This window comes from Populus nigra, chromosome 11 (genome assembly GCF_951802175.1).
Source record: "Populus nigra chromosome 11, ddPopNigr1.1, whole genome shotgun sequence".
Taxonomy (NCBI): Eukaryota; Viridiplantae; Streptophyta; class Magnoliopsida; order Malpighiales; family Salicaceae; genus Populus; species Populus nigra.
This window is the reverse complement of record NC_084862.1, coordinates 13,695,677-13,721,519: the sequence shown is the minus strand read 5'-3', so window position 1 is coordinate 13,721,519 and position 25,843 is coordinate 13,695,677. Positions and strand designations below refer to the sequence as shown.

Here is a 25,843-nt window from a genome sequence, read left to right as displayed (position 1 = left end):
CTCTTTCATGTTTGTGTACAATGTCAAAACCCTTTCTCAACGTTATTTAACTAAATGGATTCATGATCATTAACAACAACATTTATATATATTATTTTTATTATTATTATTTTTGGAAAACTCGAAATACAATGGAGATACAATTTTGAGATTCATCTTATTCATTTCATGAGGTACATCATGAGGATTGTTTCATGTTTGTTCATGTTGTACCGCATGCTTCGTAAATTCAGCTGATAAGATTTGCTTCCTTCACCAATAAAATAAACAACTATTTCCCTGTTTCTCTATCGTCAGTGGATTGGACAGGAGGAGTTCTGTAGCAAGCAGGCATTGTTTCCGGGAAGAATGTTGCTCTAATTCCTTCTGCCTTCAGTATAGGGAAGATGATGCCTGATCCAACCTGAAAATTGACAGAAATAAAAATAAAAATTTAAGTTTGTCTAGGAAACCCATGGTGAGAATAATAGTTCAAACAAAGAAGTTTCTGATAGTAAGAGTTATGAAAGCTGGAGATACAGACCAAAATTAGTTTTGCCGCAATACACATGCGTTTTGGTGTAGGAAATGGAAGCAATAAGCGGCCAACAGCATAGGCAAGCATGGCAAAGCAGTGGAAAACCAAGCTCAACGGGTCAGGGTTGAGACCAGACAGAAGAGCCATCAGACCTTCTGAGAACACGCCTCCAAGGCTCAAATAATTGAAGAATGCTTCTTTCATTTCCTTCCTTGATGGATCCTGATCCGATGAAGAGAATACTGTGTGTAGGGTGCTTGCCAATGCGTTCATTGCAGATGCCGTGGGCTGCAACCAATATTAATCGAGTAATTCAAGCAAGTTATTAGTATCTACAAACCGCAAAGAAATAGGTTATTTTGTGTTTCTTTAAGCAATTCATATTCAATAAATGTTGTGAGAAAGATTGGCCGAAGAAATATTAGATAAGCATATGCGTGCAAGTGCTGATACCTTACGCAAATTGTAAAAGGATTCAAGATATTTGCAAATGGCAGCTGCATTGCTAAGATCATTCAGAGGCCTAAGAAGATCTCGCAGTAGAACAACATCAGAAAGTCCCACAGTCATTCCTCCTCCAGTTACAGCATGGCGCATATTTAATGAATCCCCTATCATAAATGCACCAGGGGTTGGAGAGGGAGACGCAGGCATGATTCTGTTTGGCATTGTTCTTATGTTGCCCTTTTCAATTGCACATATGAAAGCATTGTATAGCTCAGGTGGCATCTGAAGTGTGCACAGCTCTGCATTAGTTCAAACAACATATATATATTGAATAAAAAGAACTAGCAAAGATGCTAAAATGTCGCCTTAGACTGGCATTATAAGACATTTTGCATTTTGCTTTCTGATATTATTAACAATAAATTCGCGAGCAAGCATGCTCTATAAATTAATCAGAATAAACTTCAATTAAGTAACATTATGTCAAGCAACTATACATACTTGAGGTGCCACCACTGTTTTCAAGTAGCTTGCCATTTCGCCATTGGAAATAGGTGGTTGTTTCGAGCCAGGTACATCAACGAAACAACGAATTTCATTGCTGCTAATAGGATAAGTTACGACAATTGAATCCTTCAAAATAAAGTACGCACGATTTGCATAGGGAAGATTATAATTCTCCAGGACCAAACCAACAAAGTAAGATGGGACTTCAATCTACAAGAAATGTAACGACCATGTGTTAGATAGTAATATTAAACTAATTTTAGGTTAAATTAGTTATTTGATATAATATTAAAGTTTTAATAACTGAACATTCATAAGTTTGAGTTTTACTACTCTCATTTTAACTAATTATATTAATAATAATTAACCGAAAGTAACATGATCCCATGCAAATTTTAAATTTAAAAAGTTTTTACTTCGATAAAAGTATTTTAGAGAGTAATATAAAATTATTATTAGAGATTCACCTAGAAGGTATATCTACTGGTCTATATCCTTATCAACAAAATAAAAAATTATAATACCTTCTCTCATTCATTGTTGGGATGTTGTCATTAATGGGCAACAATATTTGCAGGCTACCCTAAAAAGGACGGATGTCATTGTCGAAAGACTACAATAGTAGGTGTGTATTATTAAATAAGTTGCACCAACCATTAACAAAATGGTGCAACCCATGTACTGCCACTATTAGTGTCATAATTTATGGCTAAGTTATCTTACCATTCATGCCTATAAATAGAGGTATAAGTTAGAGAGAGAGTGAGAACAAAAGAGAAGATAAAGAGTTTGAGAGTGTGAGAGAAACACGTGAGAGAGGCCAAGGGCAGCAGCCTTGCTACCTTGTGCAGTAGAGTGTGTGAGAGAGCAATAGCAGTAGAGTTTGAGTGAAGCGACCCTCCTCCTCCATGTATCTATGTTGTTCCCTTTCTCTATCTCTAATAATAGTGGCTCTTCTCCCGTGAATCTAGGTGATTTGTCGAACCACATTAAATATTGTGTGCCAATGTGTTTAGCCTCTAAAAAACAACTATCAGAACATCACTAGTCCGCTCAAGGGGAGCAGAATCCCTAACAATTGGTATCAGAACATATGGTTTATAGTGGTGTTTATTTTTTTGCTCAAAAATGAAAGTTGTCAAAATTATGTTTTGACCATACCAATGTGTAGAGGAGGAAGAGACGAGCACACTGTGAAAACAGCGTCAAAATAGGACGTCGGACATGGTTGCGTGCACCGGCGAAGCGTCTTCTTCGCCTAGATAGGCTAACTCAACCTGAATACCTGACGACCTGACCCGCGTGACTAAACCGGATAAGGATGACACCATCATGATGAAATCATAGTGTCAACATGCACAGTTGGCATGCCATGTCAGCAACCAGTTATCTGACACATTAGCACAGTGTGACCTACCTGTCACGTCATCAGCTGCAAGCCGAGCCAAGTTGAAGTCGAGCCGCGAGCTGAGATATAGGATCTAGTGTGGCTGATCCTACATGCAACCGGATCTGAGATTGAATCTAAATTGCTCATTAGGCCAGAATTGTTTTGATCAAATGTTAGACGTCTGACTAAAATGTGATTTGGACGATTTCAGACTTGTTTCCAGCTAATTTGATTGTTCTTGATGCAATGGTATGGTCCGATTGTTGAGATTTGGACTAAAAGTGGTGGTGGTGAATTAACAAAAGAGATTGCCCAATTAAGAGGCATCTGAAGGTCATCATGGTGGTTGATGGAGATGATGAAGAAGAAATTGTACATGTTTGCCCAATTACATATGCTGAACTAAGTGAAGAGATTTTAATTGCCTTGAAGGAAGGCAAAGTTAAGACACTCTGAACACCCGATCATGTGGACAATTTGAGGTGAGAGTGGAAATTGATGAAGACCAATCTTGATGAATCTAAGCACTGGTAGTCTCACCAGACGTTGAGAAATCAAACCAAGATATTCCAGATCATTTGTAAAAGGAAAGCCACAACAAAGTTAGCAAATGGTTATATATACGGAAAGACAATACGATGGATAGATATGGCCTAAGAAGTTCTGGTTAGGAGATTGATTTTTAAATAGGACTGATGTGACCCCTCAAATCTTTTCTAGGAACTTGCTTAGTTGAAGGATTATCCATACGATACTATTTTCATATATGTCACACTTTGTAATGAAACTGTTGAAGACTAGCAAGATGATGACATAAGGGAACAGTTGGGTTCCATATAATCAAGGATCTGATGGAGTGGTGATTTCTCCAAAGAAGATAGATTCGGTAATTGTAATTTCTCAATGGTAGAATTGATAAAGACGCTAATAATGGAAAAGAAATACAGCAAGGGAATAAAGATTGGCACCCTATTTTGACTTGGATAGATGTTGTGACAGGATGAGTTGCTGTCAAACATAAAAGTAAAGAATAAGGAGAAATCTGGAGAACTGAAATTGCATATAGGCACATGGAGATTGTGCAGGAGTACCCGTAGGATCCAATGAGGTACTGTAATGAGAAGACAGTTACAAGGAGAAGAAGTGTTCCCAGATAAAGCTCAGAATAGAGACTGTGTGAAAAGTTGTACAACAGGAAGTCCCTTGTGCTCTTGATGAAGATAATATGTGAGGACCTTTCCAATGCATGCAAGGATGGAAAGATGAGCTGTTATAGAGGCACCTAATTAAGGGAGTGCAACCGCCTATGATGAAAGGTGAAGACACCAAAGAGAGTTGGTGTAGGTGGCGCTGTCAAGCGCGATGATGAAAGGTGTAGAAGCTCCAAACATAAAAAATGAGATGGAAGATTGCGATGAGTGTACTGCAACTTTTTTTTTCTATGTGATCAGTGGCAGTATGCTCTCCCAAGACTACATGGTGGTAGAGAATCTTGGAGCTAATTTGAAGCATCCCAGCTGAAAGAGGATGCGACCGCCTATGAAAGGTGAACGCACCTTGGAGAGAAGGCATATGGGCCACGATATGAGCCCAGGTTCAGACTGCCCCATGACAACAAGCGAAGACATTTTACAGAAGGTGTGTGGGCTATGAGATGAGCCCAAGTACAAACCGTAGCATGATGACGGGCGGAGACACATCGGATGGAAGGTTTGAGGACCATGACATAAGTCCAAGTTTAGACCTTCTCATGACTACAGATGGAGACACCTCTTATAGAAGGTGTGAGGGCCATGATATGAGCCCAAGTTCAAACAGTCTCATGATGACATGCGGAGACTCCTCTTATAAAAGGTGTGAGGGCCATGATATAAGCCTAGTTCAGAACGCCTTAGAGCCGATATGATGGCTAGATATGAGTGGACAAGTGTATAGCCAATGAAGTGGCTATGATGAGTATGAAGACAAATGTAGGATTGACTTTTATGGATATTACCCCTATGCTAAAGATCAATGAGCTAGAAGACATTTTCCTTGGAAAATAAATGGATGACTTGTGGAGCATTAAGGCGCGACCGCTATATAAGAGTAGAGGGTATGCGCAGGTTCCGGGAACAAGTTGACTCTTGTAAAGGTGGTGAGCTCGGTAATGGCATTGTAATACTTAGAGTATAAAGACAAAAATGGAGAGCTACCAGGACTCTTGAGACTAAGAGCAGGAGACTCATGGAGAAGTAAGGCGTGGTTCCTAGGGCGGAACAAAGGGCAGGCACAACTCTTGGATAAGTAGACTCTTGGAAGAGTAGTGAGCTTGTGATCATATTGACATACTCAGATAATGACTGTCTTACTTGGAAAGAGAAATTTCCGTTTGAGGGGGTGTTGTAAGCCTTGTGTAAGGCTTGATAAATCATTCCAGACTGAGCATGGTTGATACGCTCGAAGGGAAATGTTATGTCCCAGAGACAAGCGCTAACACTCTTCAGATGAGATGTGACAAACCATCTGGCTGAAGTGATCCTTTGGAGTAAGCAAATGTGACAAACCATCTGGCCAAAGATGCTCTCAGAATGGTAAGCTTGGAAGAGCTGCAAAATGCAAGCATGTGTTGAAGAAACAAGATGAAAATTGCCCATATAAATGGCAAAAGGGTTGATTGTTGGGATGTTGCCATTAATAGGCAACAACATTTGCAGCTTACCCTAAAAAGAAGGGATACCATTGTCAAAAGGCTATAATGGTAAATGTGAATTATCAAACAAGTTGCATCAATCATTGACAAAATGGTGCAACCCATATGATGCCACCATTAGTGCCATAATTTATGGCCAAGTTATCTCACCATTCATGCCTATAAATAGAGGCATAAGTTAGAGAGAGAGGGAGAACAAAAGAGAAGACAAAGAGTTAGAGAGAGTGAGAGAAACACGTGAGAGAGAAAGAGAAGTAGCTGCCAAGGGCAGCAACCCTGCTGCCTTGTGTAGCAGAATATGTGTGAGAGCAATGGGAGTAGAGTTTGAGTAAAGTGATCCTCCTCCTTCATGTATCTATGTTGTTCCCTTTCTCTATCTCTAATAATATTAGCTTTTCTCCCGTAGATGTAGGCGATTTGCCGAACCACGCTAAATATTATGTGCCAGTGTGCTTAGCATTCAAAGTACAACTATCATAATATCACCGGTCCGCGCAAGGGGGAACAAAATCCCTAACATTAATTACATCTAAATTTACTCATAATGCAAGATTTTCACCTTTGGATTGCTGAGATTGCGTCGTAAATTTGAAAAACAACCATCACATACTATTGTGAGTGAAGCTGAAGCTGCTAACTCCTGGCCTGCCTTTGTTTTGTATAGCACACCTTTGATACTGCCATTTTCTTCGACAAGAGATGTTACAGTTCCTTGTTCGAGTTTAACACTGCACAAAGATCAAAGAAATCTGAGAAAGAAAAATCTTCACATCATGAAATGATACTGACAAACGTATATTCAGTCCATGGTTGGTTATATTGAACTCAATACTCGCAGGCTACTCTGTTCCTATAGGTTTCAGGGGAAAGGACGAATACTTGGGAAGAGATGCAGCCTTTTCACGTAGTTTTTGGATGAAGCGGCCATGGTGAAAGCTTCTGCCACACGCATTGGAGGGATATGAAATTGCAGTTCTTCTTCCATCTTTGTGAACAGCAGCGAAACTGAGGACTATCTGAGAATCAATCCCATCTAGACAGTCTGCTACCACACAAAATGTTGGACATAAATAAGAGTAGTTGTTAATTAATTAACGGAAAGTATGTTCAACAAAATTTCTACAGTTAGTAATCCTTCACCTTCAAGACCTAACTCGGCCAATTTAATGCACCCCCCAGCATGCAGGAGCTCACCAACAATTCTGTCGGGCTCAGTCAAGTCTCTTTCAATAACTTGCACGCGCCATCCATCCTGCAGTTGTAGGAGAAGACAAGGTTGCTGTTGCTTAGCACACACAGAACAACAATAGCTCTGCTTACTAGGTTTTGGTCTTTGAATTAGAAGCAAGATCAGGCACTTAGAGTTAACTGTTTTACCATTGTGAAAGAGGTTATTACCTTTGCGAGAGCATAAGCAAGAGCTGAACCAGCAACACCAGCACCTACGATGATCACATCAGTATTTCCAGCAAAATTTGATCTGCATGCTCCATTTCCAGAGCTTTTCAAAGTTTTCTTGCTTCGATTTTTCTCTGAAGCTTTGATGTTCTCTCTCCCTCTTGAACTGTAGAGGACAACAAACCCGAACAAGAAAGCTGCTACAACTCCTCCAAATACATGCTTGGAGTCCATTTTTCTCTTTCAGTACAAGCTCTATTTCTCTCTGGATGTGCTGTCGAGAACCCTGCAGTTCTACCAAGGCACATAGTATGGTATCACTTATGGGTGTCTGAGTTACCAAAAAGACTAATATCTATACGGCTGAGGAAACAAAGAAAACTCCGGTCAAAGGGGAAAGAGAGACGCTCACAGGGATAAAATTCATATCATTTTTTTCGTCATACTGTTTATATTATAAAAGCTAGTGATGAAGTGATAGAAAACAGAAGAGGAGGCTATGATATATGGCTACACAATTTTCAAGTTGAATTTTAAGAAATATGAGCTTTAGCGGTTATCATAAGCATCTGCAGGGGAGCTTCCTATGGACGTAAGAGAGTGACTTTATTGGTAGAAGAGACATGCAAATGGATAGGTTGTTGATAGGGTTGTCTTTCCTCTGCAAGATGAGATTTTTTTTTCCTTAAAAGTTTATGGTATAAAAAAATTGGAAATCAAATAAGAAAAATACAAGCCTCTCCATCCCTCTCAACCATAAAGTGGGGTTGAAAAGCTCATCATTCATAGAAGATCGAGAGGATCTGGTAAGCAGCTTCGATTGTTTCTTCCAAATGTTTTTGGCCTTCTATGGCTAGTTCTTGTATTGTTTTTGCGTGTTGTGGTGATATGGGATTTGAATTGCCTTCCATTTTCTCTTCTTTCGTTGGATTTTTTTTTCTTTTATCTCTGCTTGTTTGAGTAAAAATTTGTCAAGTAAGAGACTTTTCAAGTATGATTATGATTGGGGGTTTTATGTTTGTAAGTACGTTTTCTAGTTCTTTTGAGAGATTTTATATTCTCTTCTCAGTAAACCATGTTCTTATTGGCAATAACAGTTTAATAAATCTCTCGGATTTCATTAAAAAACAAAGTGCCAATTCTCCACTGGAAAAGTTTGCTGCCAAATAATTGTTATTTGAAAACGATAATTGAATGGAAAAAGAATTACAAAGGCAAGTGTTACTTCTCACAACAACTAATGGAGATGGATTCTATTCCCCTTCGAATTGAACTCAAGAATTATTTGTTTATCCTCTAGAAATTTCCAGTCGCTAAGAAGATTTTCCTCTTGTTGTAACAGAATGATCTCCCCTATTTTTATTCCAATAGATAGCTTTTATGATAAAATATCAAGGAAAAAAATTAGGAGATTGAAAGCTATCAAGAAAATCCCTCTAATCCCGTCAGATTTCTTCTTAATGATACGAATCCTAAAATTGCCGGTTTCCCACCAGATTAGGAGATAAAACTTGTCCTCCGGCTACCTAGCTATTTTGATTGCAAAGCATGATTTAAGACCTTAGCTATTGTCAACTTAGTCCAATTTGATAGGAAATTTGAAAACTCAATGGAACCGTCAAATTTGATTTCAATCTCATTTTAGCAAGATGCTTTTTTTTTCTTGTTATAGATAGCAGTACTGTTGTTTGGCCTTTGAGCAGTAGCTTATGTAGCAAATTGTCAACATTTTTTCTCAACAACCCTCAACCACCCTCTCCTTTTCAGTCATTATAATGATGCTTCCCCTTCTCAAGAAGATACAAGAGAAAAACAAGAAGAAGAGAGAGTGCAGTGTGTGTGCAGAGGAAGAAGAGAGAGTGCAACTGTGTGAGAGAGAGAGAAATACTGAGAAAAGAGTGAAACACTGGGTTTGAGGGATTGTACTGGGTTGAGTTGAGTGTTTGTATCATTCCTCCATTAATATACAATCTGCTGCCTCCGTGGACGTACCCGGTTTTGGGGAACCACGTAAATTTGCTTGTTTTGTGTTATTTTTGTGTTTGCTTTCGGTCCAGTATGCACAACAAATTGGTATCAAAGCATTAGGGAAGCTTAAACACTGAAAAAAACACGTTTTTCAGCTCTCTGTTCAAAGTTGCAGAATTTTCAAAGTTCTCGGATCTTGCTTTTGACCAGCTGCGGAGATTCCTCTCGTCGACACGAGTCCGGCGATATAAAGATCGTCGAAATCGGAGTTGAAACGAGCCCTGTAGAGCTCGCCGAAGTTTCGCCGGAAAACTGCCGGAAAAACCAGTCAGTGCCGGAATTCTCGCCTGAGAAGACAGCCACGTCATCCGACACGTAGGCGCTGAGTCAGCATCCACGTCATCAACAGAGGGTCCACATCGCCACATCATCAGCCACGTCATCAGCCACGTCATCCAACAGTGACAGAATATTCTCTTGACAGAATAAGAATATTCCGTTAACAGTAAGAGAATATTCCTGTGACAGAATATTCTTTATCAGAGACAGAATATTCCTTTCCTGAGTCAACTCGGTCAGATTGGTTTTTTGGCCAACTCAGTGATTTTTTGACCCGTTTTTGGCCGAGTCAAGTTGGTTCCTAGCATTTTCAACCATTCCGGACGCAACCGTGGTGTCCGTTTTGTTAAACAGCATACCGAAGTTACGGTTTTGGCACTTTTGAGCATAAAAGTGTGTGTTTTAACAAGTTCGGGATTCCATTTGTAATCCAAAGACGTCATAATGGCTGATATTCCAGAAGAAAAATCAGTGGGGAATGCTAGTATACCTCCACAATACATCCCGGTATCGAATACCAAATTTGAGGTGGAGAAGTTTGATGGGAAAGGTAATTTTGGCATGTGGAAATGTGAAGTCATGGATATGCTTGTCCAAATGAATTTAGATTTCACTCTAGAAGATAAACCAGAGGATCTGGATGATAAAAGCTGGGAAAGGATAAATCGGTTGGCTTGCAGTTCCATCCGACTTTGTCTTGTAAAGGATCAGAAGTACGCCTTTTCAGAACAAAACTCTGCAAAGGAATTATGGCAAGCATTGGAGGACAAGTTTATGAAGAAGAGTATAGAGAATCGTCTCTACTTGAAGAAAAGGATCTTCCGGTTTCAGCATAAGAAAGGTACTTCTATGAATGAGCATCTGAATGATTTCAATAAAATGATAGCTGATTTGAAGAATTTAGATGTGGAAATTGATGATGAAGATAAAGCTCTACTGTTATTAAATTCACTGCCTGACACATATGAACATCTTGTCACCACTTTACTGTATGGTAAGGAAAAAATTAAATTCATTGATGTGTCCAATGCTTTGGTGAACAATGAGTATCGGAAGAAGGACCAGATTGTTCACAAGGAGTCAACGTCAGAAGCATTGACAGTTAGAGGCAGAACAAACCCCAGAAGATTTCGAGGGCGAGGGAGATCTCGCTCAAAATCCAGAGGAGAATCATCAAACAGACGATATCTTGCAAAAGATGAGTGTGCCTTTTGTCACAAAAAAGGACACTGGAAGAAAGATTGTCCAATTAAGGGCAACAAGGAGAAAGATGAACCAACTGTGAACGTTGCACGAGATGAGGATGAACGAGACTCTGCATTCATGGTCTCATCACCAGAAAACCATTATGGTGAATGGATTCTTGATTCTGCATGTTCCTATCACATGTGCCCTAACAAGCACTTATTCTCGAGACTCGAGGAGTTCGATGGAGGAGTTGTGTTGATGGGTAATGATGATGTTAGTGAGATCAAAGGGATTGGGACTATCCATCTGAAGATGCATAATGGGGTAGTCAAGACACTAACAGATGTACGGTATGTACCTGATTTGAAGAAAAATCTCTTCTCACTTGGAGTCCTAGAATCCAGTGGTTATAAGATTATCATGCATGGTGGAGTCTTAAGAGCAATCCGTGGTGCATTAGTTGTCTTAAGAGGCACGAGGAAAGGAAACTTATATTTCCTGGATGGATCTACAGTTACTGGTACAGCAGCTGTCTCCAAAAGCATAGAAGATGATGAAGCAGATAATTCCAGACTTTGGCACATGCGCTTAGGGCATGCTGGTGAAAAGGCTTTGCAAGGATTAGTCAAGCAAGGTCTGTTAAAAGGCGCCAAGACTGGGAAGCATGGGTTCTGCGAGCATTGTGTTCTTGGAAAACAAACAAGGGTCAAGTTTGGCACTGCAGTACACAACACAAAAGGGATCCTAGATTATGTTCACACAGACGTATGGGGACCTTCAAAGAATGAATCTATTGGAGGTAATCGTTGGTTTGTTACTTTTATTGATGATTTCTCAAGACGAGTATGGGTGTACATGATGAAACACAAGGATGAGGTCCTTGATATCTTTCTGAAATGGAAGAAAATGGTGGAGACTCAAACTGGAAGGAGAGTTAAGACTCTTCGGTCAGATAATGGTGGCGAGTACACTTCAGATCCTTTCTTTGAAGTTTGTCAGAATGAAGGGATCAAGCGACATTTTACTGTTCGCAAAACACCACAGCAGAATGGAGTAGCAGAACGCATGAACCGCACATTGGTGGAGAAAGTCCGATGTATGCTATCACATTCGGGACTAAGCAAAGTGTTCTGGGGTGAGGCATTAAACTATGCTCGTCATATTGTTAACCGGCTACCTTCAGCAGCATTAAATGGAAGAACCCCCTTAGAGGTATGGTCAGGCTCTCCTGCAAATGATTATGACTCTATGCGTATATTTGGTTGCTCAGCATATTATCATGTTACTGAGTCTAAGCTAGATCCTAGAGCCAAGAAAGCTATATTTTTGGGCTTTAGTGGAGGAGTGAAAGGCTACAGACTCTGGTGTTCTGAATCAAAGAAAGTGATTTTGAGTAGAGATGTCACTTTTGATGAGTCTGGCATGTTACAGCAAGAGAAATCACAGGAGAAGGAAAAACAGTCTGGTGATGCACAACAGGTGGAGTTGGAGACTTCAGTCATTCCTGTAAAGACTGTTCAGACAATCCCTATTGAAGGAGATCCAGATGAAAGTTCAGATGAAGAGGATGCAACAACTCCAGCAACCACACAACAAGAATCCATTGCAACGAGTAAACCGAAAAGAGTTATTAAGAAACCTGCTCGGTATTGTAACATGGTGGCTTATGCACTTCCGGTGATTGATGATGGAATCCCCTACACCTACAAAGAAGCAGTACAGAGTGTAGAAAGTGCAAAATGGAAAGAGGCAATGGATGAAGAGATGAAATCTCTCCACAAGAATCAGACTTGGGATTTGGTACAACTCCCTAAAGGAAAGAAGACAATTGGTTGCAAGTGGGTATATGCTAAGAAGGAAGGTAATCCTGGAAAAGACAACATCCGATTCAAAGCAAGATTGGTAGCAAAAAGCTATGCTCAGAAGGAGGGGATAGATTATAATGAGGTATTCTCTCCAGTTGTTAAGCATTCATCAATCCGTATTCTGTTAGCCTTGGTTACACAGTTTGATTTGGAGTTAGCCCAACTTGATGTGAAAACTGCCTTCCTACATGGAGATTTGGAAGAGGAAATTTACATGTCTCAGCCAGATGGTTTCAAAGTCACTGGGAAAGAGAATTGGGCTTGTAAACTGAAGAAGTCATTGTATGGATTGAAACAATCTCCTCGCCAGTGGTATAAGCGATTTGATAAGTTCATGGCAGAACATGGATACACACGGAGTCAGTTTGATCACTGTGTATATTTTCGCAAACTTCTTGATGGTTCTTTCATCTATTTGCTCTTATATGTGGATGATATGTTGATCGCATCGAAGAGCAAGGTGGAGATTGATAGACTGAAAGCTCAACTGAGAACTGAGTTTGAAATGAAGGACCTTGGAGAAGCTAAGAAGATTCTTGGCATGGAGATTCAGAGAGACAGAAGAAAAGGCACAGTCTGTTTGACACAGACCCAATACTTGAAGAAAATTCTACAGAGATTTGGGGTAGATGGTAAGACCAAGCCTGTAAGCACACCTTTAGCTCCTCATTTTAAGCTAAGTGCTTCAATGTCTCCACACACAGAGGAAGAGCGCAAGCATATGGCTCAAATTCCTTATGCAAATGCAGTTGGTGCATTAATGTATGCAATGGTTTGTACGAGACCAGATATTTCACATGCTGTCAGTATGGTGAGCAGGTATATGCATGATCCTGGAAAGGGTCACTGGCAGGCAGTTAAATGGATTCTACGGTACATTCATGGCACAACTGATATTGGTTTGAAGTTTGAGAGGGATGATAGACTCAGACAAAATTTAGTTGGTTATGTGGACTCGGACTATGCTGGTGACTTAGACAAGCGTCGTTCCACAACAGGCTATGTGTTTACACTTGCTAAAGGGCCTGTAAGTTGGAGGTCAACGTTACAATCAACAGTAGCTTTGTCAACAACTGAGGCAGAGTACATGGCAGTAACGGAAGCTTTCAAGGAAGCTATTTGGTTACATGGGTTGATTGAAGATTTGGGAATTGTTCAAGAGCACGTGGATGTCCATTGTGATAGTCAAAGTGCTATTTGTCTTGCAAAGAATCAGGTTCATCATTCCCGCACCAAGCACATCGATGTTCGATTTCATTTTGTTCGAGAAATTGTGGATGAAGGGGATATTCTGTTACAGAAGATTGGTACCGCAGATAATCCAGCTGACATGCTCACAAAATGTGTCTCAGGGATCAAGTTCCAACATTGTTTGGACTTGGTCAACATCTCTCGGTGTTGAGCACCTTCAGGGTGCAGCGCCATATGGCGCGTTAGAGGCAGCATTGATTGATCACGAGGATTGGATGGAAAAATCTTGCCAAGGTGGAGATTTGTAGCAAATTGTCAACATTTTTTCTCAACAACCCTCAACCACCCTCTCCTTTCCAACCACCCTCTCCTTTTCAGCCATTATAATGATGCTTCCCCTTCTCAAGAAGATACAAGAGAAAAACAAGAAAGAAGAGAGAGTGCAGTGTGTGTGCAGAGGAAGAAGAGAGAGTGCAACTGTGTGAGAGAGAGAGAAATACTGAGAAAAGAGTGAAACACTGGGTTTGAGGGATTGTACTGGGTTGAGTTGAGTGTTTGTATCATTCCTCCATTAATATACAATCTGCTGCCTCCGTGGACGTACCCGGTTTTGGGGAACCACGTAAATTTGCTTGTTTTGTGTTATTTTTGTGTTTGCTTTCGGTCCAGTATGCACAACAGCTTAGACATCTCCATCATACTGTCATGTCACCTGCTGGCCGGCAAGTGGAACCCCAAGAATGCAATCAAGCGTGCCAGTTGATAAGGGGAAAGTGATAGAATGCATGTGGTTCATAAAGACAGATAAAACTTAAAAATACAAATTAAAATTGGATGAAAATATAATATTAAACTTCGAATTACAATTGTTTATCTATCGATTGTTTTTCTTACAGGAAAAAAGTACGACAATTCAGTAGTCTTAAACGATAATGAAACCAAAGAAGAAGCTTGAAAACGACAATTCAGTATTTTTCTTATTTGATTTCCAATTTTTCTTTTTTCCACTCCTTCAATAATTGGCCTAACCATTTAAAATGACCATCATTTCCCCAAAGAACAGCTAAACTAAATTATTATGGAATCAGTGGTATACCATAAACTTCCAAGGAAAAAAAAAAGTGATGTTTTCAAAGTAAATAGGTAGGAAAACGCTACAAAACCCTTGAAAGCTTAGATGTAGAAATAAATAAATGAAAGACATTGTAGTAATTGAATAATTAATAAGCTGACAAATATAATAGAAAGAGAAAAAAAAAGAGAAAGCTGTGTTTTTAGAGAGAAAACCATGAGAGGGAAAGAAGAAGAAAAGATAAGAGGAAAAGATAAGGGAAGGAGAAGAGAGTTGGAGAAAATAAGTTTAAAGGTAAGATTTTAATTTTAAAATGTATAAATGTGTGTTCTTTGAGCTTTAAATTTCTGTTTTGATGAATGTTAGGATTTTGAAGATTGTATTTTGGGTTGATTGATGAATTGATTTAAATGTTATGGGTTGATTGTTGTGGGTAATGAGTTTATTAGTTGATTTTGGAAGATTTTAGGTAAAGATGATGATTTTGAGTTATGATTAATGTAAATGGTGAATTTCGAGTTAGAAATCTTGAGATAACACTAGGTTTTCCGTGGAAATTCTGGGTTTGAGGTTGAAGATGATGAAATTTTAGTTTAGTCCCTCAATTTGTGAAAATTATAGTTTAGTCCCCAAACTTTGAAAAAAAATATAGATTGGTCCCTGAAGCATATTCCGAGATTCTGGACAGAATAAAAGATGAATTATGGGCAAAATTCTAGTATAGTTATGAATTTTTAACACTTTCAATTGGTCCTCCCATTTAACAAAAATTACAATTTGACCCTATAAATTTGGAAAAATTCTTGAATGGTCCCTGGAGCATAATTAGAGATTTTGGACAGAAATGAGGATGAATTATGGACATAATTCCACTATAGTCATGAATTTATGATATTTTTAGTTTGGTCCTCCCATTTGACAAAAATTACAATTTGACCCTAAAAATTTGGAAAAATTTGAGAATGGTCCCTGGGGCATAATTAGAGATTCTGGACAGAAATGAGGGTGAATTATGGACATAATTCCACTATAGTCATGAATTTATGATAACTTTAGTTTGGTCCTCCAATTTGACAAAGTTATAATTTGACCCTTAAAAATATGATAAATTCCAGATTGGTCCCTAGCTATAATATTAGTTTTTTGAGATTGGTTTGATGAATAATTGAGGGTTATTTAGTGAATTATTATCAAGTCTTATTATTTTTTTTATTATGTATTAGATTTCGGGAAAACCATTTAATTTTGGGTTTTTGGAAAACAATAACTAGTTTAATTCAAAAACCTACAGGGTTATGGAATAGACCCTTAGTTAAGTGTATTAAATAGGTTGTACGTTCCTTTTGAGTTGTTTTTGAATGTATCTCATTTTTATTCAGATAATCCTGATATTCTACCGATGGGACATTAGTAGGATTTCCTTCGGTATCTGCTTTTGAGTTCTGTTTACTTTCGAGTCAGGTGAGTGGATAAATTTTCATATGCATGAGAAATATTATAAATATTTGAGTTGTTAATATGAATTGGATCATGCTTCTTGATAATATATATGTATGTTGATTATTATCCTTGTTACAATAAAGTATGATCAATTGTTGAATATGAATTTTTGATATGAACTAATATATATTTTGAATTGACTTCTGAATTGATAGCTCCTCATTTGATTGATGTCATGAGTTGAGCATTGAGATATGAATATGTCTTTTGATTCTGATTATGAATTACCTATGGTATGCCAGTCAAAATACTCATGTTAACAAGGTAGTGTTCGTCTTTGTGCACATCGTATTTGAACTCTAGTTGGTCGGGGGAGTCACCAACCTGTGTGGACTGATCATCCCACAGTACGAAGACTCATGCTCATTACATCTTGATTTTCTGACGAGTTTTACCTTATGATATTCTTGTTATGGATTATTTGAGAAACCTTTCTTTAAAAACCTAGAGCTATAATTGTGTATATATTCATCCTTGTTGTATTACATCATGTGTGTGTATTGAACGTTATCTACTCATTAAGTTGTTGATCTCACCCTCTCATTATTTATCTTTTCAGGCTTATAGCCTGTTAATGGGTCACTTTTGTTGAACCTTCAGAACCTTCTCTTTTGTTGAAATTAGTACTTTTTCTTTATGTTTAGTTAGTGCTCCACAACTATGAATTTGTATTAACTCTTGTATTAAGATAATTAAATTATATTATAATAAGTTAATTTTTTTTATAAGTGCTGTGTTGAACTCTGATTGAGTTATTTGAAGGATAAGTTTGTATGTAAGTTTGGGTTCGCATAGGTATGAAACCTTAGAGGGAAACCTTGCCTATGTGCTGGTCATGGATCCGGGAATCGGGTCATGACAAACTTAGTATCAGAGCTTTAGGTTAAAGAAACAATAATATAGTTAATTTCATAATAAGTGGAGCATTATGATCCGTATTGTCTTGTTTGTTGGTTTTTTGAAATTCTGAATTCTCATCAAACATGTCTTCTTTCTTGTGATAGATACGCTTTCTTATAATTTTGTGATAATTATCATGCTATTTGTTTTAGCATGACTTAAATGCTCTCATTCCTTAGAGGATATGTCGAGGAATAGACATATAAAAAGGATTTCAACAAAAAAACTCTTATTCTACAACTACAAAGGGGAGGGGGTTAGATTTCACATCTAATTGAATTGTGAATTCAAGGAATAGGCTAATCTCTTTTATGAATTTTTATTATTAATTATTAGAAAAAAAAAACCCGTCAAATTCTCATTTTTCTTTGGTACTATTAGAGTAAATGACAATAAAGATGATGTCCTTATTGTGTAGTTTAGAAATGCAAGGTATAGGAGGTGGGGCAGCACATTCGCACCTCGACATATTCTTATTGTTTGATCTTTTGAAGCAAAAAAAATATTATTTAATATGGGTGCAACTCATTTGTTTGTGTCCCTATATTTTTCCACGAGGTTAGATAAGCAACGAACTTTGTTAAGATCCCCAATTTCAGTTTCTACTCTCCTTGATGAATTAGTATTAGTGAAGTATGTGTATCCGGATTGTGGAATAGAGATTGGAGATAGGATTTTTATGGGAGATTTAAATGTCTTAGATATGGTTGATTTTGATGTGATTTTGGAAATGGATTGGTTAACAAAGCATAGAGTTTCGGTAAATTGTTGGATAAGAAAGTAGTGTTTGATCTAAATGAAGAAGTTGGGTTGATACTTCATGGAGATAAGATTTTGTCTCCATCAATTATGTTGTCGACTATCTCGAGAAAAATGGCCCGAAAATAGGTACAGTGCTACCTAGTAAATATATTAGATGTAGAGAAAGAAGTTCTCCAATTAGATCAAGTCCCTATAGTTAGAGAGTTTATCAATGTCTTTCTTGATGACTTATCTGGATTGCCTTTATATAGAGAAATTGAGTTTTGTATTGATTTGGTTCTGGATACCGAACCAATATCAATAGCACTATATAGAATGACACCAACAAAATTAAAGGAGCTAAAGGAGCAACTGCAGGATTTGTTGGATAAAAAGTTCATTCGAGCTATTCACAAAAGTGTCTCAGTCTTTCAACTCTATTGTTATGCAATAATAAATACTTGCAATTTATTTTCAATTTATTTTTCAAAAAATTGCATGGGTTCAAGGTCCTCGATCTATCTTACATAGATTTTGAGAATTTGCTTAATTCTTTCTCTGATTTGACGAGTCTCACTACATTATTGTTCATTGCTTGTGATAAGTTAATACACGTACTCTCATTAAAAAAGCTTAGGGCACTAAAGAGGTTGGATCTCTATGGTACTGCACTTGAAATGATTCCTCAGGCCATGGAATGTCTATCCGACCTCAGGTATCTCAGACTCAATGCATGCGGTCAGAAGATGTCTCCAACTGGGATATTGCCTAAACTCCCTCACCTGCAAGTCCTCGTACTACAGCAATTGGGTCTCGATGGATTTGGTGTTTGGCGTGCAGCTCCAGTAACAGTTAAAGGAAAAGAATTAGCATACTTGAGGAAGTTGGAAACTGAAGATGAAGACAAGTGAAACGTTTAGAGAGGAACACCTCATCCATTTCTGGCAATTTCAGATATAAGGTTTTCTCGATGCCTTCACACCCCATATTTTTATTGTTATCTTCGAAACCTTATAAGCTTCTTCTTCTTTTAGTTTATTGATTGCTCTGTTTATCTATTATTTTTATCAATATATATTTCATCTGGAATCGGATGACTATTTCTGGAGTCAAATCGTGAAGACAAAGCTCTTTCATGTTTGTGTGCAATAACTATCAAAACCTTTCTCAACGTTATTTAACTAAATGGATTCATGATCATTAAAAACAACATTTATATATATTATTTTTATTATTATTATTTTGGAAAACTCAAAATACAATGGAGATACAATTTTGAGATTCATCTTATTCGTTTCATGTGGTACATCATGAGGATTGTTTCATGTTTGTTCATGTTGTTCCTCATTCTTCATAAATTCAGCTGATAAGATTTGGTTCCTTCACCAATAAAATAAACAACTATTTCCCTGTTTCTCTATCATCAGTGGATTGGACAGGAGGAGTTCTGTAGTAAGCTAGCATTGTTGCCGGGAAGAATGTTGCTCTAATTCCTTCTGCCTTCAGTATAGGGAAGATGATGCCTGATCCAACCTGAAAATTGACAGAAATAAAAATAAAAATTTAAGTTTGTCTAGGAAACCCATGGTGAGAATAATAGTTCAAACAAAGAAGTTTCTGATAGTAAGAGTTATGAAAGCTGGAGATACAGACCAAAATTAGTTTTGCCGCAATACACATGCGTTTTGGTGTAGGAAATGGAAGCAATAAGCGGCCAACAGCATAGGCAAGCATGGCAAAGCAGTGGAAAACCAAGCTCAACGGGTCAGGGTTGAGACCAGACAGAAGAGCCATCAGACCTTCTGAGAACACGCCTCCAAGGCTCAAATAATTGAAGAATGCTTCTTTCATTTCCTTCCTTGATGGATCCTGATCCGATGAAGAGAATACTGTGTGTAGGGTGCTTGCCAATGTGTTCATTGCAGATGCCGTGGGCTGCAACCAATATTAATCGAGTAATTCAAGCAAGTTATTAGTATCTACAAACCGCAAAGAAATAGGTTATTTTGTGTTTCTTTAAGCAATTCATATTCAATAAATGTTGTGAGAAAGATTGGCCGAAGAAATATTAGATAAGCATATGCGTGCAAGTGCTGATACCTTACGCAAATTGTAAAAGGATTCAAGATATTTGCAAATGGCAGCTGCATTGCTAAGATCATTCAGAGGCCTAAGAAGATCTCGCAGTAGAACAACATCAGAAAGTCCCACAGTCATTCCTCCTCCAGTTACAGCATGGCGCATATTTAATGAATCCCCTATCATAAATGCACCAGGGGTTGGAGAGGGAGACGCAGGCATGATTCTGTTTGGCATTGTTCTTATGTTGCCCTTTTCAATTGCACATATGAAAGCATTGTATAGCTCAGGTGGCATCTGAAGTGTGCACAGCTCTGCATTAGTTCAAACAACATATATATATTGAATAAAAAGAACTAGCAAAGATGCTAAAATGTCGCCTTAGACTGGCATTATAAGACATTTTGCATTTTGCTTTCTGATATTATTAACAATAAATTCGCGAGCAAGCATGCTCTATAAATTAATCAGAATAAACTTCAATTAAGTAACATTATGTCAAGCAACTATACATACTTGAGGTGCCACCACTGTTTTCAAGTAGCTTGCCATTTCGCCATTGGAAATAGGTGGTTGTTTCGAGCCAGGTACATCAACGAAACAACGAATTTCATTGCTGCTAATAGGATAAGTTACGACAATTGAATCCTTCAAAATAAAGTACGCACGATTTGCATAGGGAAGATTATAATTCTCCAGGACCAAACCAACAAAGTAAGATGGGACTTCAATCTACAAGAAATGTAACGACCATGTGTTAGATAGTAATATTAAACTAATTTTAGGTTAAATTAGTTATTTGATATAATATTAAAGTTTTAATAACTGAACATTCATAAGTTTGAGTTTTACTACTCTCATTTTAACTAATTATATTAATAATAATTAACCGAAAGTAACATGATCCCATGCAAATTTTAAATTTAAAAAGTTTTTACTTCGATAAAAGTATTTTAGAGAGTAATATAAAATCATGTTGTATTTCCCATGAAAATGTAAGAACACGTTTCTACATTTATTTTGGGATTTAATAACTGATTTATTAAAGCCTTAAGAATTTGACTAATATTTCAAATTTTCAAATCACATCAAACCGCAAAGCAGCTTACCTCAGGTAGGGTGCGTTAGGGGTGCTAATACCTTCCCTAGCCACAACCAGTCCCTTACCCTCGGATCTCTGACGACGACCAGTAAATCTGGGTTTTCCTAGTAATCCTCAATCCAATACTAGGTGGCGACTCCAACAAACCAATCAAATCAAGCAAACAATGAAAAATCGCCAAGCTGATGCGCGGATGATTTTCTGACGTGTGACAGAATGGCGACTCCACTGGGGAAGGTATTGTTTCTGACAATATTGGACTAAGCTTTGTGTATTTGATGTGTTTAAGTTTTTGCATTTTTGTCTTATTTTATTTTTGTTTTATTCATGCATTGTATAGAATTGTTTCATGCATTACATATTTTGATTTTTTAATTAATAATTAACCGAAAGTAACATGATCCCGTGCAAATTTCAAATTTAGAAAGTTTTTACTTCGATAAAAGTATTTTAGAGAGTAATATAAAATTATTATTAGAGATTCACCTAGAAGGTATATCTACTGGTCTATATCCTTATCAACAAAATAAAAAATTACAGAAGGTGTGTGGGCTATGAGATGAGCCCAAGTACAAACCGTAGCATGATGACGGGCGGAGACACATCGGATGAAAGGTTTGAGGACCATGACATAAGTCCAAGTTTAGACCTTCTCATGACTACAGATGGAGACACCTCTTATAGAAGGTGTGAGGGCCATGATATGAGCCCAAGTTCAAACAGTCTCATGATGACATGCGGAGACTCCTCTTATAAAAGGTGTGAGGGCCATGATATAAGCCTAGTTCAGAACGCTTTAGAGCCGATATGATGGCTAGATATGAGTGGACAAGTGTATAGCCAATGAAGTGGCTATGATGAGTATGAAGACAAATGTAGGATTGACTTTTATGGATATTACCCCTATGCTAAAGATCAATGAGCTAGAAGACATTTTCCTTGGAAAATAAATGGATGACTTGTGGAGCATTAAGGCGCGACCGCTATATAAGAGTAGAGGGTATGCGCAGGTTCCGGGAACAAGTTGACTCTTGTAAAGGTGGTGAGCTCGGTAATGGCATTGTAATACTTAGAGTATAAAGACAAAAATGGAGAGCTACCAGGACTCTTGAGACTAAGAGCAGGAGACTCATGGAGAAGTAAGGCGTGGTTCCTAGGGCGGAACAAAGGACAGGCACAACTCTTGGATAAGTAGACTCTTGGAAGAGTAGTGAGCTTGTGATCATATTGACATACTCAGATAATGACTGTCTTACTTGGAAAGAGAAATTTCCGTTTGAGGGGGTGTTGTAAGCCTTGTGTAAGGCTTGATAAATCATTCCAGACTGAGCATGGTTGATACGCTCGAAGGGAAATGTTATGTCCCAGAGACAAGCGCTAACACTCTTCAGATGAGATGTGACAAACCATCTGGCTGAAGTGATCCTTTGGAGTAAGCAAATGTGACAAACCATCTGGCCAAAGATGCTCTCAGAATGGTAAGCTTGGAAGAGCTGCAAAATGCAAGCATGTGTTGAAGAAACAAGATGAAAATTGCCCATATAAATGGCAAAAGGGTTGATTGTTGGGATGTTGCCATTAATAGGCAACAACATTTGCAGCTTACCCTAAAAAGAAGGGATACCATTGTCAAAAGGCTATAATGGTAAATGTGAATTATCAAACAAGTTGCATCAATCATTGACAAAATGGTGCAACCCATATGATGCCACCATTAGTGCCATAATTTATGGCCAAGTTATCTCACCATTCATGCCTATAAATAGAGGCATAAGTTAGAGAGAGAGGGAGAACAAAAGAAAAGACAAAGAGTTAGAGAGTGTGAGAGAAACACGTGAGAGAGAAAGAGAAGTAGCTGCCAAGGGCAGCAGCCCTGCTGCCTTGTGTAGCAGAATATGTGTGAGAGCAATGGGAGTAGAGTTTGAGTAAAGTGATCCTCCTCCTTCATGTATCTATGTTGTTCCCTTTCTCTATCTCTAATAATATTAGCTTTTCTCCCGTAGATGTAGGCGATTTGCCGAACCACGCTAAATATTATGTGCCAGTGTGCTTAGCATTCAAAGTACAACTATCATAATATCACCGGTCCGCGCAAGGGGGAACAAAATCCCTAACATTAATTACATCTAAATTTACTCATAATGCAAGATTTTCACCTTTGGATTGCTGAGATTGCGTCGTAAATTTGAAAAACAACCATCACATACTATTGTGAGTGAAGCTGAAGCTGCTAACTCCTGGCCTGCCTTTGTTTTGTATAGCACACCTTTGATACTGCCATTTTCTTCGACAAGAGATGTTACAGTTCCTTGTTCGAGTTTAACACTGCACAAAGATCAAAGAAATCTGAGAAAGAAAAATCTTCACATCATGAAATGATACTGACAAACGTATATTCAGTCCATGGTTGGTTATATTGAACTCAATACTCGCAGGCTACTCTGTTCCTATAGGTTTCAGGGGAAAGGACGAATACTTGGGAAGAGATGCAGCCTTTTCACGTAGTTTTTGGATGAAGCGGCCATGGTGAAAGCTTCTGCCACACGCATTGGAGGGATATGAAATTGCAGTTCTTCTTCCATCTTTGTGAACAGCAGCGAAACTGAGGACTATCTGAGAATCAATCCCATCTAGACAGTCTGCTACCACACAAAATGTTGGACATAAATAAGAGTAGTTGTTAATTAATTAACGGAAAGTATGTTCAACAAAATTTCTACAGTTAGTAATCCTTCACCTTCAAGACCTAACTCGGCCAATTTAATGCAACCCCCAGCATGCAGGAGCTCACCAACAATTCTGTCGGGCTCAGTCAAGTCTCTTTCAATAACTTGCACGCGCCATCCATCCTGCAGTTGTAGGAGAAGACAAGGTTGCTGTTGCTTAGCACACACAGAACAACAATAGCTCTGCTTACTAGGTTTTGGTCTTTGAATTAGAAGCAAGATCAGGCACTTAGAGTTAACTGTTTTACCATTGTGAAAGAGGTTATTACCTTTGCGAGAGCATAAGTAAGAGCTGAACCAGCAACACCAGCACCTACGATGATCACATCAGTATTTCCAGCAAAATTTGATCTGCATGCTCCATTTCCAGAGCTTTTCAAAGTTTTCTTGCTTCAATTTTTCTCTGAAGCTTTGATGTTCTCTCTCCCTCTTGAACTGTAGAGGACAACAAACCCGAACAAGAAAGCTGCTACAACTCCTCCAAATACATGCTTGGAGTCCATTTTTCTCTTTCAGTACAAGCTCTATTTCTCTCTGGATGTGCTGTCGAGAACCCTGCAGTTCTACCAAGGCACATAGTATGGTATCACTTATGGGTTGTCTGAGTTACCAAAAAGACTAATATCTATACGGCTGAGGAAACAAAGAAAACTCCGGTCAAAGGGGAAAGAGAGACGCTCACAGGGATAAAATTCATATCATTTTTTTCGTCATACTGTTTATATTATAAAAGCTAGTGATGAAGTGATAGAAAACAGAAGAGGAGGCTATGATATATGGCTACACAATTTTCAAGTTGAATTTTAAGAAATATGAGCTTTAGCGGTTATCATAAGCATCTGCAGGGGAGCTTCCTATGGACGTAAGAGAGTGACTTTATTGGTAGAAGAGACATGCAAATGGATAGGTTGTTGATAGGGTTGTCTTTCCTCTGCAAGATGAGATTTTTTTTTCCTTAAAAGTTTATGGTATAAAAAAATTGGAAATCAAATAAGAAAAATACAAGCCTCTCCATCCCTCTCAACCATAAAGTGGGGTTGAAAAGCTCATCATTCATAGAAGATCGAGAGGATCTGGTAAGCAGCTTCGATTGTTTCTTCCAAATGTTTTTGGCCTTCTATGGCTAGTTCTTGTATTGTTTTTGCGTGTTGTGGTGATATGGGATTTGAATTGCCTTCCATTTTCTCTTCTTTCGTTGGATTTTTTTTTCTTTTATCTCTGCTTGTTTGAGTAAAAATTTGTCAAGAGACTTTTCAAGTATGATTATGATTGGGGGTTTTATGTTTGTAAGTACGTTTTCTAGTTCTTTTGAGAGATTTTATATTCTCTTCTCAGTAAACCATGTTCTTATTGGCAATAACAGTTTAATAAATCTCTCGGATTTCATTAAAAAACAAAGTGCCAATTCTCCACTGGAAAAGTTTGCTGCCAAATAATTGTTATTTGAAAACGATAATTGAATGGAAAAAGAATTACAAAGGCAAGTGTTACTTCTCACAACAACTAATGGAGATGGATTCTATTCCCCTTCGAATTGAACTCAAGAATTATTTGTTTATCCTCTAGAAATTTCCAGTCGCTAAGAAGATTTTCCTCTTGTTGTAACAGAATGATCTCCCCTATTTTTATTCCAATAGATAGCTTTTATGATAAAATATCAAGGAAAAAAATTAGGAGATTGAAAGCTATCAAGAAAATCCCTCTAATCCCATCAGATTTCTTCTTAATGATACGAATCCTAAAATTGTCGTTTTCCCACCAGATTAGGAGATAAAACTTGTCATCCGGCTACCTGGCTATTTTGATTGCAAAGCATGATTTAAGACCTTAGCTATTTTCAACTTAGTCCAATTTGATAGGAAATTTGAAAACTCAATGGAACCGTCAAATTTGATTTCAATCTTATTTTAGCAAGATGCTTTTTTTTCTTGTTATAGATAGCAGTACTGTTGTTTGGCCTTTGAGCAGTAGCTTAGACATCTCCATCATACTGTCATATCACCTGCTGGCCGGCAAGTGGAACCCCAAGAATGCAATCAAGCGTGCCAATTGATAAGGGGAAAGTGATAGAATGCATGTGGCTCATAAAGACGGATAAAACTTAAAAATACAAATTAAAATTGGATGAAAATATAATATTAAACTTCGAATTACAATTGTTTATCTATCGATTGTTTTTCTTACAGGAAAAAAGTACGACAATTCAGTATTCTTAAACGAT

The 25,843-nt window shown here is 37.9% G+C and overlaps 1 protein-coding gene and 1 pseudogene across 1 annotated transcript; both read right to left on the bottom strand.

The window, feature by feature from the left end:
• Positions 1 to 69: 69 nt before the first annotated feature.
• LOC133668640 (squalene monooxygenase SE1-like) lies at positions 70 to 7,639 on the bottom strand. Its single transcript, XM_062088591.1, has 8 exons — positions 6,952 to 7,639; positions 6,694 to 6,805; positions 6,433 to 6,595; positions 6,113 to 6,281; positions 1,466 to 1,681; positions 971 to 1,246; positions 524 to 805; positions 70 to 403 (listed from the first exon to the last, which is right to left on the bottom strand). Exons 1-8 carry the CDS (start codon positions 7,183 to 7,185, stop codon positions 272 to 274), a joined length of 1,584 nt encoding a protein of 527 aa, XP_061944575.1. The 5' UTR covers positions 7,186 to 7,639; the 3' UTR covers positions 70 to 271.
• Positions 7,640 to 18,915: 11,276 nt separating this feature from the next.
• LOC133668155 (squalene monooxygenase SE1-like) lies at positions 18,916 to 24,699 on the bottom strand (annotated as a pseudogene).
• Positions 24,700 to 25,843: the final 1,144 nt, after the last annotated feature.